This window comes from Canis lupus, chromosome 3, assembly GCF_003254725.2.
Source record: "Canis lupus dingo isolate Sandy chromosome 3, ASM325472v2, whole genome shotgun sequence".
Classification (NCBI taxonomy): Eukaryota; Metazoa; Chordata; class Mammalia; order Carnivora; family Canidae; genus Canis; species Canis lupus.
The window spans coordinates 57,500,397-57,515,117 of NC_064245.1; the positions used below are offsets into that span (position 1 = coordinate 57,500,397).

A 14,721-nucleotide genomic window follows, 5' to 3' on the forward strand; every position below is an offset into this window, starting at 1 on the left:
CCAGGCCGTGGGTAGCTGCGTATTCCCGTCCCACATCCCCCTTCAGTCACTGCACTTTCCATAAAAAGGAAATCATTCTTTTTGGTAAAGACTTTATCTTTCTCTCTGCCAGCTATTCTTGAGAAATGATTCTTTGGATACTCTTAAATGAAGTAAATTAGCAGCTACACTATTTTAGAGTTTTTACGGCAACACCTTTGTGAATCCAGAAGGTCAGGACGATAGAGCCCTAAGTGGGGTTGGCCCAAGTTGTGAGAGAAGTGCATCTCCTTTACTCAACAGATCATTGAGCTGCCTTCCCAGCTGCAGGCTTGAGCAGAGCGAAAGAGAAAGTGTGAACCTGACCCCGGAAAGCCTGCAGCTCTGAGACCATGTGCTTATACTGCTTGTGCAGGAATGTGCATCACTGCTGGGGAGAAATAAAATGTCCCATCTCTTTGGTGGTTCTTATGATGCCCAACGATGTTCTGGGGAGAGAAGGCTGCCTGCTGTTGGCTTCATGTTCCTGTGGGTGAGTGGACATAGCACGGGTGGGCACGGGAGGACTGTCCCCAGGGACGTCATGGAGAAAAGGCTCTAGTGCATGTCTGCAGGCTTCTTGGTTCTGTTCAGACCCCATCAGTTCAGGACTCCAGGACCAGGGGGTTGGGTGTTCCAGAGACCCACTGGGGAAATGCCAGAGCCCCAGCCGGGTGAGGCAGGGGGCGAGGCTGAGAGCTCTGAGGACCCCAGTGAGCAGCGGAGGGGAGGCTGAGGGAAGCGCCTTAACCCATAGTCCAGCATCAGAAAGTGTCCCCAGTGCTGCTGGCAAGTCACTGAAGCCAAGTTGTGCTCCAGAGGAGGCTGACCCATGGGCTGGTGTCTGTGCAGCCCCTGCCTTGCTCAGTCGTGGACAGGGGGTGGCTTGTGAGAGTGTGGCCTCGCTGCCAGTGGGGGGATTTGGGGTGCAGCCATGGGGCCTCTTTGACTGCATTCCTGAAGCAGGAGGCCTGACAGGTGTGCCTTCACGGCCACCTCAAGCCCTGGGACCCTCCCCTGCCTGTTAGTCCTGGCTTGTGGGTTTAGACACATACCTGGTACATGAGTGATTGTTCTGTGGTCGTTCTGGACACTGGATGTGACATCACCATCACTCCATATGTGGCTGGAGAGTGTCCAGCTCTCTCCTGCTGGCAAGGCTGGCTCTGCAGAGTGGCCGTGGCCATGGCCAGGGACCTGGGCCTCCCTGCACCCCTGTCATTTACCCACCCTTTCCCGATGCTCCTCTCTGCTGCCAGTCCTGCACTGTGTCCATGTCTGGCAGTGGCTCAGGCTTGAACAAAGACTTGTCCTTACATCACACTGTGCTCACCAAGTGACACCCTGACCAGGGAGGTGGCCACTCACGAGGCCTGGAGTAGAGGCAGCCCCAGACCTGTTCCAGGCACCCACTCACCCTCCCTCAGGCCCTGATCTGTCTTCATGGTCTCCTCACACATGTGGGGCACTCAACAAGTGGGGGCTGAGGGGACCTGAGCGTGAGTCTAGGGCCCTTCCCAGGGCCACTGTGTCTGATTCAGTCGTGGGACAGACTCAAGACCGTGAACAAGGGGCTTGTTTTCTGCATGTCAGATGTTCTGGAGTCTGTGGGATATGGAGGCTGGAGGCTGCACTGTCCCCCCCCCCCCCCCCCCCCCCCCCCCCGCTCAAGGACACAGTGGCTAGATGCTTCCCTGCAGATGCTCAGGTTCAGATCTTCCCCAGGTGGCCGCCTCTGACACTTCTCTGCAGTGACCTTCCAGACTTAAAAGTGGCCATTTCGACATGCACAACTCAGTGGAGCCCTGTCAAACCCTGTCCCCGGCACAGCCACAGGCTCTCCCAACCCCTCTCCCCGTCACCGGCTGCAATGGGCTCTGGGAGCGTGGGTTCACCTCCCCACCCAGGAGGAGCGGCAGCATGTGGGACCACTCTGGCCTCTACCCTGGCCTCCAGGCCTGGGGCCCCTGTCCGTAGAGGCCTGGGGCTGTGCCTCGTGCCCTCTGTGGCAGAGGGACCGTTTGTGACTTGGGCAGCCAGAGACCTGCTGCGAACGCTGATGTGTGAGGGTTTGAGAACCTGCTTCCAGGTCTTCAGGGCAGGACTGCAGGTTGGATGGCAATTCTCCACGCGGCATCTTGGGGACCTGCCAGTTTGCACAAAGGCTGCCTTGCTGCCTCCTCACCTCCCTGGGTGTGGACGGGGGCGAGGGGCCCTGGTTTCTCTCCGCCCTGGCTTCAGACCTTAAGTCCCCGAATGAATCACCAACACTTTAAGGAAGTAGCCTCTCATTGAACCGGTTTCCTCTTACACGTTTTCAACTTTCTCTTTCGCACACAGCCCACGCCCGAGAGTGACGAGGAGGAAGGAGCCGGCCCAGTGGTGCACACAGAAATTCCACCAGCTTCCACGTGCCGCCCTGAGTCACATCCCGAGCCCCGCCAGCCCCGGCCTCACAGGGCCTCAGGCAGCTCACGGGGGACCAGGCTCCCATCCCGGCGGGCGGGCGGGCCAAGGATGACGGACTGCGAGTTTGGCTACACGCTGGCGCTGGCCCAGGACTACGTGAGGCACGTCCTGCAGATCCCGCAGCCCGGCCCGGCCCCCAGCAGAGCGTCCAGGGTGCTCCAGGACGTGGCCTTCTCCGTCCAGGGGCAGGTGGAAAAGAACCTGAAGCCGTGCTTGGACAGTTTTGACGTGGTGTCTGTCGACACGGCCAGAACCATATTCAATCAGGTGATGGAGAAGGAATTTGAAGACGGCGTCATTAACTGGGGAAGGATCGTGACCGTTTTTGCCTTTGAAGGAATTCTCACCAAGAAACTCCTCGAGCAGCGAATTTCCTCGGATGTGGATGCCGAGAAGGTTTCCTACTTCGTGGCAGAGTTCATCACGAGAAACATGAGAGACTGGATAAGACAAAACGGAGGCTGGGTACGTACGATGGGCACCTTCTTCGCCATCCTTACCTGTGACGTGGGCATTGAAGGCTTCTCCCTAGTTTTTAAAAATCTACCATTTTCTTTGGGTGGCTTATTTTAAAAGTTTCACATTTTCAAAATGAGAAGGAACTTGGAACTCTATAATTGGAAGGTAACAGGAGCTTGCAGTTTTTATTCCTGGTGTGTGAGCTACGGGGGTAGGACCTGGGGAGCCCCACGTGAGCAGTCCGCATCTGCAGCGAGGTCTTCTGGGGGCGCAGTTCTGGCCAGGCTGTCAGGACCACGCAGCATTATGAGAGCTGCTGTGAGATGCTGTTGTACTGGGTAGCTGTTATGTTGCAAAACACAGGTATATTTTTGCAAGTTCATCATTTACAAATTGATTTTTTCCCCTAGTTTTCTAATAGAACAGATTCTGGCTGTTAAAGCCTACTGATAAAAAAAATATATATATATCACATGCTGTACCTCTAGCAAGAATCTTTATTTGAGAGTTTTCAAACAACAATTCACTTTATTATCAAAGCCTCCAAAAGCCCAGACTGGGAGGCAGAGAGGGCAGTGTCAAAAGTCACTGATAAGAGGCTTTTCGTAGCTGGATAGTAGCACCTGTCTTTAAACCTGAAATACTTAACACTGACTTTTTCAGCACTCGTGTCTCATGGATCCTCTTTCCATCCCCCAAATCTAGCCCTCTCCTCCCCGTAGAGAGGGGTTCCCCACTGTTATAAGTTATGTTGCATGCAAATCTTGCCTCTTGGTTACATCCAGAGAAAATACACAAAGTTCTTTTTTGGGGCATCTGGGTGGCTCAGTGGGTGAAGCAGCTGACTCTTGATTTCGGCTCAGGCTGTGATCTCAGGGTTGTGGGATGGAGCCCCACGTCCGGATTCTCTCCCTCTTCCTCTGCCCCTCCCCCCCGTCTCTCTTTCTCTTTCTCTTTCTCTTTCCCTCTCTTATTTTTCTTTTAAAGATTTTATTTATTTATTCATGAGAGACACACACACAGAGAGAGGCAGAGACACAGGCAGAGGGAGAAGCAGGCTCCTTGCAGGGACTCCAATGTGGGACTCGATCCCAGGACTCTGGAATCATGCTCTGGGCTGAAGGCAGATGCTCAACCGCTGAGCCACCCAGCTGTCCCTCTCTTAAAAAGAGAAGAAAAAAGAAAAAGAAAATAAACATAGTATTTTTTTTGTAGAATTTTTTTTATGTATATAAATAGTACACGGTACTTATTCTGTTGCTTTTTTTTTTATCCGAGGGTCTTTAAAATATTATTTTATTTTTTATTTTTAAAATGTTATTTAGGGATCCCTGGGTGGCGCAGCGGTTTGGCGCCTGCCTTTGGCCCAGGGCGCGATCCGGGAGACCCTGGATCAAATCCCACGTCGGGCTCCCGGTGCATGGAGCCTGCTTCTCCCTCTGCCTGTGTCTCTGCCACTCTCTCTCTCTCTCTCTCTCTCTCTGTGACTATCATAAATAAAATAAAAAAATTATTTAAAAAAATATTATTTAAAAATAATTATTAAAGATAAAATAATTATTTTAAAGAGTCCTAGATAAAAAAAAGAGTCCTGTGTATGTGCTGTTGAGGGTCTGGCCATCTCTGGCAGGTGGAAAGCTCTATTATGTTCAGTTTGCCACCACAGACAGTACCTCACCAAGCACCCCCATTCATGCACCCCTTTCGTGGGTCATCGCCTTCCAGAGAGGCCTGAATGCCCGCTGACCTGCCCTGCGTTAGGAAAATACATCAAAGTTGTTCTCTCACTTCAGTGCCTGCTCCCTTGGTCGCCAGCGAGACTGAGATCCTTTCCAGACGCTCACTGACCACACCTAACTCTTACTCAGGGAGTTGTTTGCTACATTCTTTGCCCATTTTCCTACTTTTTGTCTTTTCCTCATCGATTTATAGCAATTCTTTCTTGTATGTTTTTATTTTCAAATCTTTTTATATATGAAAAAAATATTTTTATGTATTATTTTTATATATGTGGCAGACAATTCTAATATGTTGTCGTTTAAAACTATAGCTGTCTTCAGTTATTATAAATGTTTTATTTTTATTTTTTGAAGATTTTATTTTTAAAGATTTTACTTATTTATTCATGAGAGACACAGATAGAGAGGCAGAGACACAGAGGGAAAAGCAACCTCCATGCAGGGAGCCTGATATGGGACTGGATCCCAGGACCCGGGATCATGCCCTGAGCCAAAGGCAGATGCTCAACTACCAAGCCACCCAGGTGTCCCAAAGATTTTATTTTTAAGTAAACTCCATACCTAACTTGGGGCTTGAACTCATGACCCTGAACTGAGGTCAAGAGTCGCAGGCTCCTCCCACTGAGCCACCCCGGTGCCCCTGGTTATTGTAAATGTTCTAAAACTTGATGCAGTTGCATTTTATGTGACGTCCCTTGCATCACCCCTTCTTGTGTTCTCCTGACCTGATATACCTGGGGCTGGGTGAAGCCTGAGGGTGGTGGGTCCCGCTCCCATCTGGTTGGCTGTGGGAAGTTCTACTAGCGGTGGGTGGAGGTTCCACTGAAGAAGACACTCGTCTAGGGCAGGGGCCCCCATGTGAGCCTGCAGATTACTGTGCCCAGTGCCTCACGTGGCACCTGGAACACATACACAGTGATAAATGTGACTTAAAAATGTAACACCTCAATGATATATTCTGTGAGGTCATGGACCTCATCTTCAGTGGGGGTGTGGGATGATCTCTGAGAATTTCTAGAAGTGGACCTGCCTTTTGGGGGTAGCCCAGGTGTGAGTGTGAGTGTGGCAGGATGGAGCCGTCTTCAGTAGACACACACGTGTGCCCGTGTGCACGCTCAGTCTTCACAGGGTCCCCCAGTTTGGGTGGACTTGGAGCACCTTTCACACCTATGCTTAGATGTGGGATGTGGCGGAGGCAGTCTTGACCTGAAACGTAGTGATCTGAGTCAGCACACGCTATCACGGCCACATGAATCCATCTTCCCAGAGATGCTGACACATCTGCTCAGGTGCGTGAACTTAACACATGAAGGGTTCATCTCAGGGCACGGGCCACAATCACACACCTGCTCTCTTGGAGTCTAAACATACAGATCAGTGAAAACCGGTCAAAGATGACAGATCCAGAAGCACAGGGTCCACTGTCTTGTCTGCTGTCACCCAGATTTGTGGTCACTGGCTCCAAATTTTGAAATGCTTGTGTATAATGAAAGGTGAGAAGAGCATTTAGCACCGACTGAAGAATATCCACAGTTTAATTCAGTTTCAAGCATGAGAACTCTTGGGTCAAGAAGGCGGAGAATGAGGCAGCACAGATATCACAAGTACCGGCTGAGAATCAGAGGGATCTGAGCGGGATGCTGGCTGCCGGCTCCTGGTGCGGGGGGTCCTGATGGGTTAGCCAACTTCTCTGAGCCTCAATGCCTCGTCTGTAAATTGGGGGGAATGGGGCCACCTGCACCCAGGACCTGTCTAAGGGTGAATCAGTCACCACTGTAGGTAAAGCACCTAGAACAGCTTCCCAGATGTATGCAACACAAATTTAGGATTACGGTTTTTCGTAGCAGTTGTACTGCTGACTTCCTGGTTCACCACACCTAGTCTTCCTAAGTTATACACCCAACAATTATGTGGTTGTCACCACCGAAACCAGAGGCCCTGCTGGGAAGAAAGACCAGTGCACCACTCGTGCTCTTTCTCACGCTGATCAGTTTGAGTTCCTTTCTTTCCCTCCCTTCTGGTCCCCTCCCTCTGCCCTTTCCCCCTCCCCCTCCCCCCTCCTCCCTCCCTCTCTCTTCCTTCCCTCTCTACCCTCCCTTCCCCTCCCTCTCCCTTATTCCCCCCTTCCTCCTTACTCCTCTGTACCCCCTTCCTCCCTCCTTCTCTCTCTCTCTACCCCCCTCCCCCTTCCCTACACTCCATAACCCCACCCTCTCCCATACCCCCCTCTCTCTTCCCTTCCCTTTACCCCCTCCTCTCTCCCCCCTCCTCTGCCCCATACCCTCTCCCTCCGTCCTTACCTCCCCTCTCTCCTTCTGTTGGCTGTTTCTCATCTCCGCTTCCTCCTTCACATGCACTGTTCACTCCTCTGGCCCCTCTGCCCCTGGGAAGTGCTGAGAGTGGACGAGCTCCCTACCTGAGAGGAGCTCCTATCAGAGAGGAGCCTGTGGCCTCACCCCCACCTCCCTGTCCTGTGGAGCGGGGTGGCTCTTGTCTGCTCCCACAAAGCACTCTCCTGGGCCTGTGCTGGTGGAGCAGCACTTGGCACAGCCCAAGACCGGGATGAATCACGTCTGCTCAGTGCTCCATCGTCCTCCCCATGCTTGGCAGAGGCCTTTTACACAGAGGGCAGCCCACAAATACTGGCCAATGGAACGACTGCATGAAAACATCGAAATTGAGACTTAAATTTTGGTTTTGCTAATCACCAGAGTTGTGATCCTGAGGGAGTCATGAAGCAACCCAAGACTCAGAACCTTCTATAATGAATATAATGTCGCATAGATTATATATGTAGCATATAAGGAAGACAAGAACGCCAGCCTTAGCAGGGAAGTTAAAAGATGAAAGATATTTCTGTCTTTGTCTTAGTAAAATGTCAAATATGATGCGACTATGAAGGTTATAAGGGAAATTTCAAGAGGTTTAAATGCGTAATTCTGAAAACTACCCAAATGCCAAAAGAAAGCCCCTTTGAAAGCAGGGATGTATGGGCAGCGTGGGTGCTTTCCAAATGAGAGTTAGGTCGTTTTGGCTGGTATTGGTGTTTGATGACCCCTGGTGTGTTGGAGCCACACAAAAAGATGCTGGAGACCCAGTGTCCTGTTGGCAGAGGCATTTTCTATGGGCGTAAAGAGATAGTCATGAGGTGATGGAATTTCTAGGAGTCTCTCACAGCCTTGGATTAGATTTGGGGGCCAGATTCTTCCTATACTTCTCTTGAATTTTAGCTTGAGATTTATGATCATTTCATGGAAAGTGAGGTGAGACAGAGCTCAAGCCTCCCCGTGGGTCTTTCCAGAATACTCTCTGACCTTGGGTCACCCTAAACTCCTCGCTCCCACACCCGATGTCAGGTTCATCAGCAAGTCCTGTTGGTGGCACCTTTGAAACCATATCCCCAGGACATCTAGGCCCCGTCTCCCCCCCATGGGTCTGTAGCCTGTCCCGTTTCTCTGCTTCCATCCTTACCCTGCCATGGGCTGCTCCCCACGCAGCAGCCAGTGAGCAGCGTGGATCCCACCATGTCCTGGTCTGGTCAGAACCCTGCTAAGCACCCCTTAACCCTGGGGGCAAGCATAAAATACAAAGTCCTGACTGCTGTACTCAAGTCCGTATTGGATCTCATTTTCTACGAGTCCCTCCTGTGCTCTCGTAGCTGCATCCTCCCTGGATAAGCTAAGTACACTTCCCACCACCCCACCCCATCCCCTCGCCTTGCTCTTTCCAAAGCCAGAGGCTTGCATAGGCCCAGTGGAGCCTCTCAGGGTTGCGTGCCAAAGCTGCCCTCCTTGGGGGACTCTTCCTTAGCCATCCTGTCTCTGACGGCACCACCACCACTCTATCCCTGTGCCCTGCTTGATGTCTTGGCAACCGCTTCAGGACTACTTGTCTGTTCTGTCTTTCTCAGTGACAAGCCCAGTGAGGCCAGGAGTCCTGCATGTTTAGTTCACCAGTGTGTTTCCAGTCCTTACAACACTACCTGCATGTGGCCGATGCTCAATAAATATTTGTCAAATGAATAAATGAGTGAATAATCTCTAGAGAAGTGTGAGAATAGCACCACGGTATTTCCCTAGATCTAAACAATACTGAGGGTCTGATTTTCTTTGAGTTATTGATGCAGGATATTATTGTATGCTTCGGGCTTCCTTGAAGCCAAGGTAGCCGTATTTAATAAAAGCTATTCACAGAAAGAACCAGATCTGGGCACTCCCTGCATATTACTGCATTTCTGACAGGATATTGAATCCTTAGTTCTGTATCTCTTCTCATATAATTTCTTTTCTTTGATAGAATGAGAGAGCATGAGCTGCGTGGGAAGGGGCAGAGGAAGTGCGAGAGAGACAATCTTGAGTAGGATCCACACTCAGTGTAGGGAGCCCGATGAGTGGCTTTATCTCATGACTCTGAGATCATGACCTGAGCCCAAACTAAGAGTCAGATGCTCAACCTACTGAGCCACTCAGGTGCCCCCATGTAATGGTTTTAAGATACAAATAGTTATCATTGAAAATATATGTTTGAAAGTAGAAAAATCACTCCCCTGCCTTAATGTGTCCCTGCGCACACATCATATGTAATTACGATGAAGGTGCACAAAGAGTTTCTCATGTGATATCACAAATGTTTTCAGCACTGCCTCATAGGCCCCATGTCAACATTCCTAATGTCTGCAGAATATCCCACCAACTTTATGCATCTTAATTACTTGACTGATTCCCAATCGTTAGACATTTGGGTTGCCTTTCTTCTTAGAAATAACACTTCCAGACTGGCCCCATGATCCATCTCTAACAAGAGATGGACTGGTTCATAGGTGTGAGGATTGTCGCGCTGCTCACGCATACTGGACTATCTACTGCTTCCTGAAAGGGCCTTAGCAATGGAATGATGTCCTAGCAGCTCCACCAGCATGGGGCAGGACCATTCAGGATACTCTGGGGGGCTCCATAGACTCAAAATAACAAGGTCAACGTAGTAGGTCTAAAAAAGCATTAAGATTGTGTTAAAACATGGATTTCTTTAACGGCTAGTAATGTTGAATTTTTCCTATACACTTGTTTGTGATTATATTTCTCTTTTCAACAGCCTTTGTCTGTTCCACTCTTTTTTTTTTTAAGATTTTATTTATTTATTCACGAGAGACCCATAGAGAGAGGTAGAGACACAGGCAGAGGGAGAAGCAGGCTCCCTGTGGGAAGCCCGATGCGAGACTCAATCCCAGACCCTGGAATCACTGCCTGAGTCAAAGGCAGATGCTCAACCACTGAGTCACCCAGGCATCCCTGTCTGTTTAACTCTTAAGGGCTTGATGATGACTCTCTTACATCTGAATGAAGTATTTCATATAAATGTACATATTCTCCTAGTTGGTTCTTTTTATACTATTATTCTGTTAAAATGTACATAACATAAACCCTACAGCTCAGCCACATGTAAGTGCACACATGAGCAGTGTTCAATACAGTTGTGTCATTGTGCATTATCACCAGCATCCACCCCCAGGATTCTGTGCCCCCAAACACTTGCTCCTCATCCCCTGCGCCCCAGATCACACAAACCACCATCCTACCTTGTCTTGATGATGCTGACTATTCTGATATTTAATATAAATGGGATTATGCAGTATTTGTCTTCTTGTGATGGGCTTAGTTCAATGAGCGTCACATCCTCGAGGCTTGTCCACAATGTGGCAGGTGTCAGAGTGTCTTTCCTTTCAGGCTGACCAGTATTCCACTGTATGCAGATGCCATTTTTGGGTAATCTGTTCATCAATGGATGGATGCTTGCATTCCTTTCATGTTTTAGCTACTGTGAATTCTTGCCTTTTAATTTTAGCTTCATATAGTTAAAAAAAAAGCTCTAATCTTCATATAGCTGAATTTGTCAGTTTTTCCCTTTGTTGAGAAGCTGAATGTATGGAAGATGACATGTTAACTGCCCAATCGTAATAGACTGTGATCACTGTTGTAATAAAAGAAGTCATCTGACAATGCCTCATTACTATGGGGTTCCTGAAATCCTGGAAAGGGAAGCAGCTAGGTACACACATACCTAGAATGAGAAACATGTGCATGTAAGTCTGGAGGGAGGAGGGAGGACAGAGAGGGAGCAGACTGTTCCCTCTGTTAGGCCATGACATCATGTGTCTCAGAGTATGACTACAACCTGACTCGTACGTGGGCAGAAGCTGGCATTCCTGGGCAACCCTTCACATGGACGATCCCCCTGACTCATGTCAGTGTGCCCTGGCCATGCTCAGGCAGGTGCTGGCAGGGCACTGGGCCACAAGTCTCTTCTAGCTATCCAGAGATGTGCTTGGTTTACTTTTTAGAGCCACCTGCACTAGGACCTGCTTGAAGGCATTGTCACCTCAGAATCTGGAGCCTGCTGGAGGCAGATCAAACATTTACTAGGTGAACATTTACAAAAATTATTCTAACAATGTCCTAATCCTTTGGGTGGTTGTTTGGAAGCTCATGGAATGGAAAGAACAGTGTTTGCATCCCCTTCCAGGCCCAGGTGCTAAAAAGCTAGGTAAGAGGCCACTGGCTCTCTCCGGGGCCTTGGTATAATGGGCCTATATCACCATTAGGCTGGGGGATCTCAGAGGTACTCTGCAGTAAGGATGCTCTATGATTATAGTCATAAATTACAGTGTACAGTTCACACTCTATTGTTTTAAAACAATGACCAAAAAGAGAATGAATCATAGTAGAAACAACCACCTCCTCATAGGCTCAGAGGCACTGTTTAATTTAGCTTTATCATGAGCCTCACGACCCTGCATGATTCTGTTTACAAACATCAATGAGTATTTCAATGCCAGACAATTGAAAAAGAGCCAGAAAAGGAGGTTTCTGTCCTCTAGAGCTGTGATGTCCAGCACAGTAGTTGGTGGGCACCGGCACCTGCTCAGCACTTGAAATGTGGCGAGTCTGATTTCAGTTGGGCCAGTCAGTGCAGCACATACCTTGGATTGCAAGGATTGGGTACAGAAGAGGTAAAATATCGCAATAATTTTCATGTTGATTATATATTGAAATCATAATATTTTAGATAAATATATTTTTAAAATTAATTTTACCTATTTCCCCTTACTTTTCAAGAATGTGGCTACTGGAAACCTAATGGTCCATCTGTGGCTTACACTGTGTTTCTGTGGGACGGTGCTGCCCCGCAGCCATGGTGTGGATGGACGGACGGACAGTCGGATGGGCGGAGACCAGTGCAGGCACAGATGGGACCAACTGCCAGCAGCAGTGGGGTGGGACTGTTTGCTTTTTGTCCCACAAAACTGTCTCCCCTGATTTTTAAAATGTGAAATTTGTTCTCTAACAGGAAAACGGCTTTGTGAAGAAGTTCGAACCCAAGTCTGGATGGCTGACTTTTCTGGAAGTTCTGGGAACAGTGTGTGAAATGTGGTCACACCTAAAGCAATACTACTGACTGGCCCAGAGGGACTCTCCTGATTGTGAAACCTGCCAACTTCTCTTGACTGTTTTGCAAAAAGTGTTGCCAGCACTTATTTCTATTTCCAAACAAGTGACCGTGCTGCTGTAACTCCATAGTCAGTGTCATGGGATTTTTTTTCCCTGTTTAAACAAATAAATCATATTTGTCTCTGTATGTAATTTGTGTGCTTCCTGGGAGCTGAGCGAAAGGGTGCAGCTCAGACGGGGGACAGGTGTGGAAGTGGAAGGACGCCTTCTCTGCCCTGTGGCTGAGCTTCCTGAGGGTGCGCCCATCCCCCAGAAGTCCGTTTCCATGTCACTCAAGGACACGGCATGGGAGTGAGGTCCTGACTCCCGTGGCCCCCATGACCCTGGATGGTTAGGGGTTTCTACTGATGCCCGCCCCACGAACCCCGCTCCCCGGCCCACTGTGGGGAGTTGACAAAAGGACAGCGACAGACACCCAGGGATACTATGGGGTAGTCAGAACAAAGACACATATGCCAGTGACTCAGCATTGAGCCATAGTTAAACTTTCCCCTTTAAAAAGTTCATAAATTAGGGGGCTCCTGGGTGGCTCCCTTGGTTGTGTATCTCGCTTTTGGTTTCAGCTCATGATATCGGGGTGATGGGATTGAGACCTGGGTCGGGCTCTGTGCTCAGTGAGGAGTCAGCTTGAGGATTCTCTTGCCCTCTCTCCCTCCCCCTGATCTCAAATAAATACATTTTTAAAAGAGATTTTATTTACTTATTCATGAGAGACACACAGAGAGAAGTAGAGACACAGGCAGAGGGAGAAGCAGGCTCCATGTGGGGAGCCGGATGCAGGACTGGATCCCAGGACCCCAGGATCACGCCCTGAGCCAAAGGTAGACACTCAACCACTGAGCCACCCAGGCACCCCTAAATAAATTTTTTTAATAGTTCATAAATAGAAAATTGTGTCTTCTGTTACATCCTGAGTTCCAATTTCAGATCAGTAGAATTAACTGCAAGACAGGAGTTAACACCATACATACTCTTTTCCAGACCTTCCCATACTTCCCCACCCTGGAGACAGGGTCTCTGCCCCCTGAGGCTTGTGTCACCTTCCTGAGGAAGTAGTTGATCTAAAGAAACTGAGCCCCTTGCTCTCAGACTCTGCATTCTCACAGGGGATTTCAGCTGATTCAAGCTTCACTTCCTCTGTGATTCTTTTTTTAAAAAGTTGCTCTGAAGAAACCTCTTCAGGAATCAGTCTTCCTGAGGCAGTGTCTACGCAGCACAGATCTCCCATGCATGCGCCCTGTGGCCTTCTAGTGCTCCCCACAGAGCAGACCTCGGACAACCAGACAACCAACGGGTTCTGTATCTTATTGTATTTTATTCCATCAGGACAAGTGTGCTCCTAATGCCCACCTCCCTTCGGTGACCACGTGTGGCCTCCGTAGTTAAATGTCCCCCGTGATTCTTGACAGTGTGGATTAGGACTCGGGGGCAAGTCAGTAGGGAAACGTCTTTTGCAGAAGTAACTTTGGCTGATTTATCAAATCATGTCTGAGAGCCGACCACCTGGGGCACCGGGGGCTTGAGTCTGAAACAGGGGGCACTCCTACCCCATTGTTCTAGCTCAGTGCTTCCCTGCTAAAGTGTGATGTCCTGCTTCCTGTTCCCACGGATCAGAACTAAGTGTCCAGCACAAAGAGTCATGAATGGACAGAACAGGAAGTGCATGTATGGGTGCTGCTACCTGGAATACGTTTGCACAAGAAACCACAAACCTTGGCTTTTTTTTTTTTTTTTTTTTTTTAAGAGAGAGCTAGAGAGTATGAGTGAGGCGGGGGCAGAGAGATGGGGAGGGAGAGAGAGTCTACAGCAGCTCCCAGCTGAGCACGGAGCCCTACTTCGGGCTCGACCTCTCTCACAACCCTGGGATCATGACCTGAGCTGACATCAAGAGTCAGACTCAGACACTGAACCTACTGAACTATCCAGGCCCCCCCAACCCCCCCCCCCCAAACCCTGGCTTCTATGCCACAATGATCTTGTTAACAGAGTAACTCCCAGGAAACCAGTGACACTTCTGGCTTGGTTTGTGACCTGGTCTTTCAAACTGCAGCTCCCATGTGTTTTATTACAGAAAAAGAGGAGGGTTTATGATCCCCAATGCTTAGCTCAAGCCACACACAGAGATGAAGTGAAACAGATCATAGACCTACATGTAAGTTAAAACTATAAAAATCCCACAAGAAACATAGGAGAAAATCTTCACAACTTTGGAGTAGAGATTCTTAGCTATAGCATAAAAACCTGTACCAGAAAAGAAAAAAAAAACCCTAAAAATTATACTCTTATAAAAACAATTTAGAATTATATCTCAATAAAGTTGTTAAACTCAAAAAAGCCAGTCATGGAATGGCAGGTAACATATGCCACAGTGATATCTGACAAAGGACTTGCATCCAGAATGTATGTAACACTCACAATCCAGTAGCACCACAACCCTCAGCCAAATTGAAAAATGGGCAGAAGTTTGGAACATATGCTTCATGAGAGCAGATGGGAAATTTTCACAGAAGAGATGCTGGAAGCCACCAATC

General features: G+C 48.8%; 1 protein-coding gene across 2 annotated transcripts; it reads left to right on the plus strand.

Annotated features, from left to right (window-relative positions):
• The first annotated feature begins 396 nt into the window (after positions 1–396).
• Positions 397–12,317, plus strand: BCL2A1 (BCL2 related protein A1). 2 transcript variants are annotated; one of them, XR_004814237.2, is made up of 4 exons: positions 397–511; positions 2,359–2,952; positions 11,023–11,104; positions 12,030–12,097. XR_004814237.2 is itself a non-coding variant. In XM_025437981.3 (2 exons), exons 1-2 carry the CDS (start codon positions 2,536–2,538, stop codon positions 12,135–12,137), a joined length of 525 nt encoding a protein of 174 aa, XP_025293766.1. In that variant the 5' UTR covers positions 2,359–2,535; the 3' UTR covers positions 12,138–12,317. The 2 variants fall into 2 exon arrangements, 1 of the variants encoding a protein (XP_025293766.1); XM_025437981.3 differs by lacking the exons at positions 397–511; positions 11,023–11,104 and having other exon boundaries at positions 12,030–12,317.
• The last annotated feature ends 2,404 nt before the right edge of the window (positions 12,318–14,721 follow it).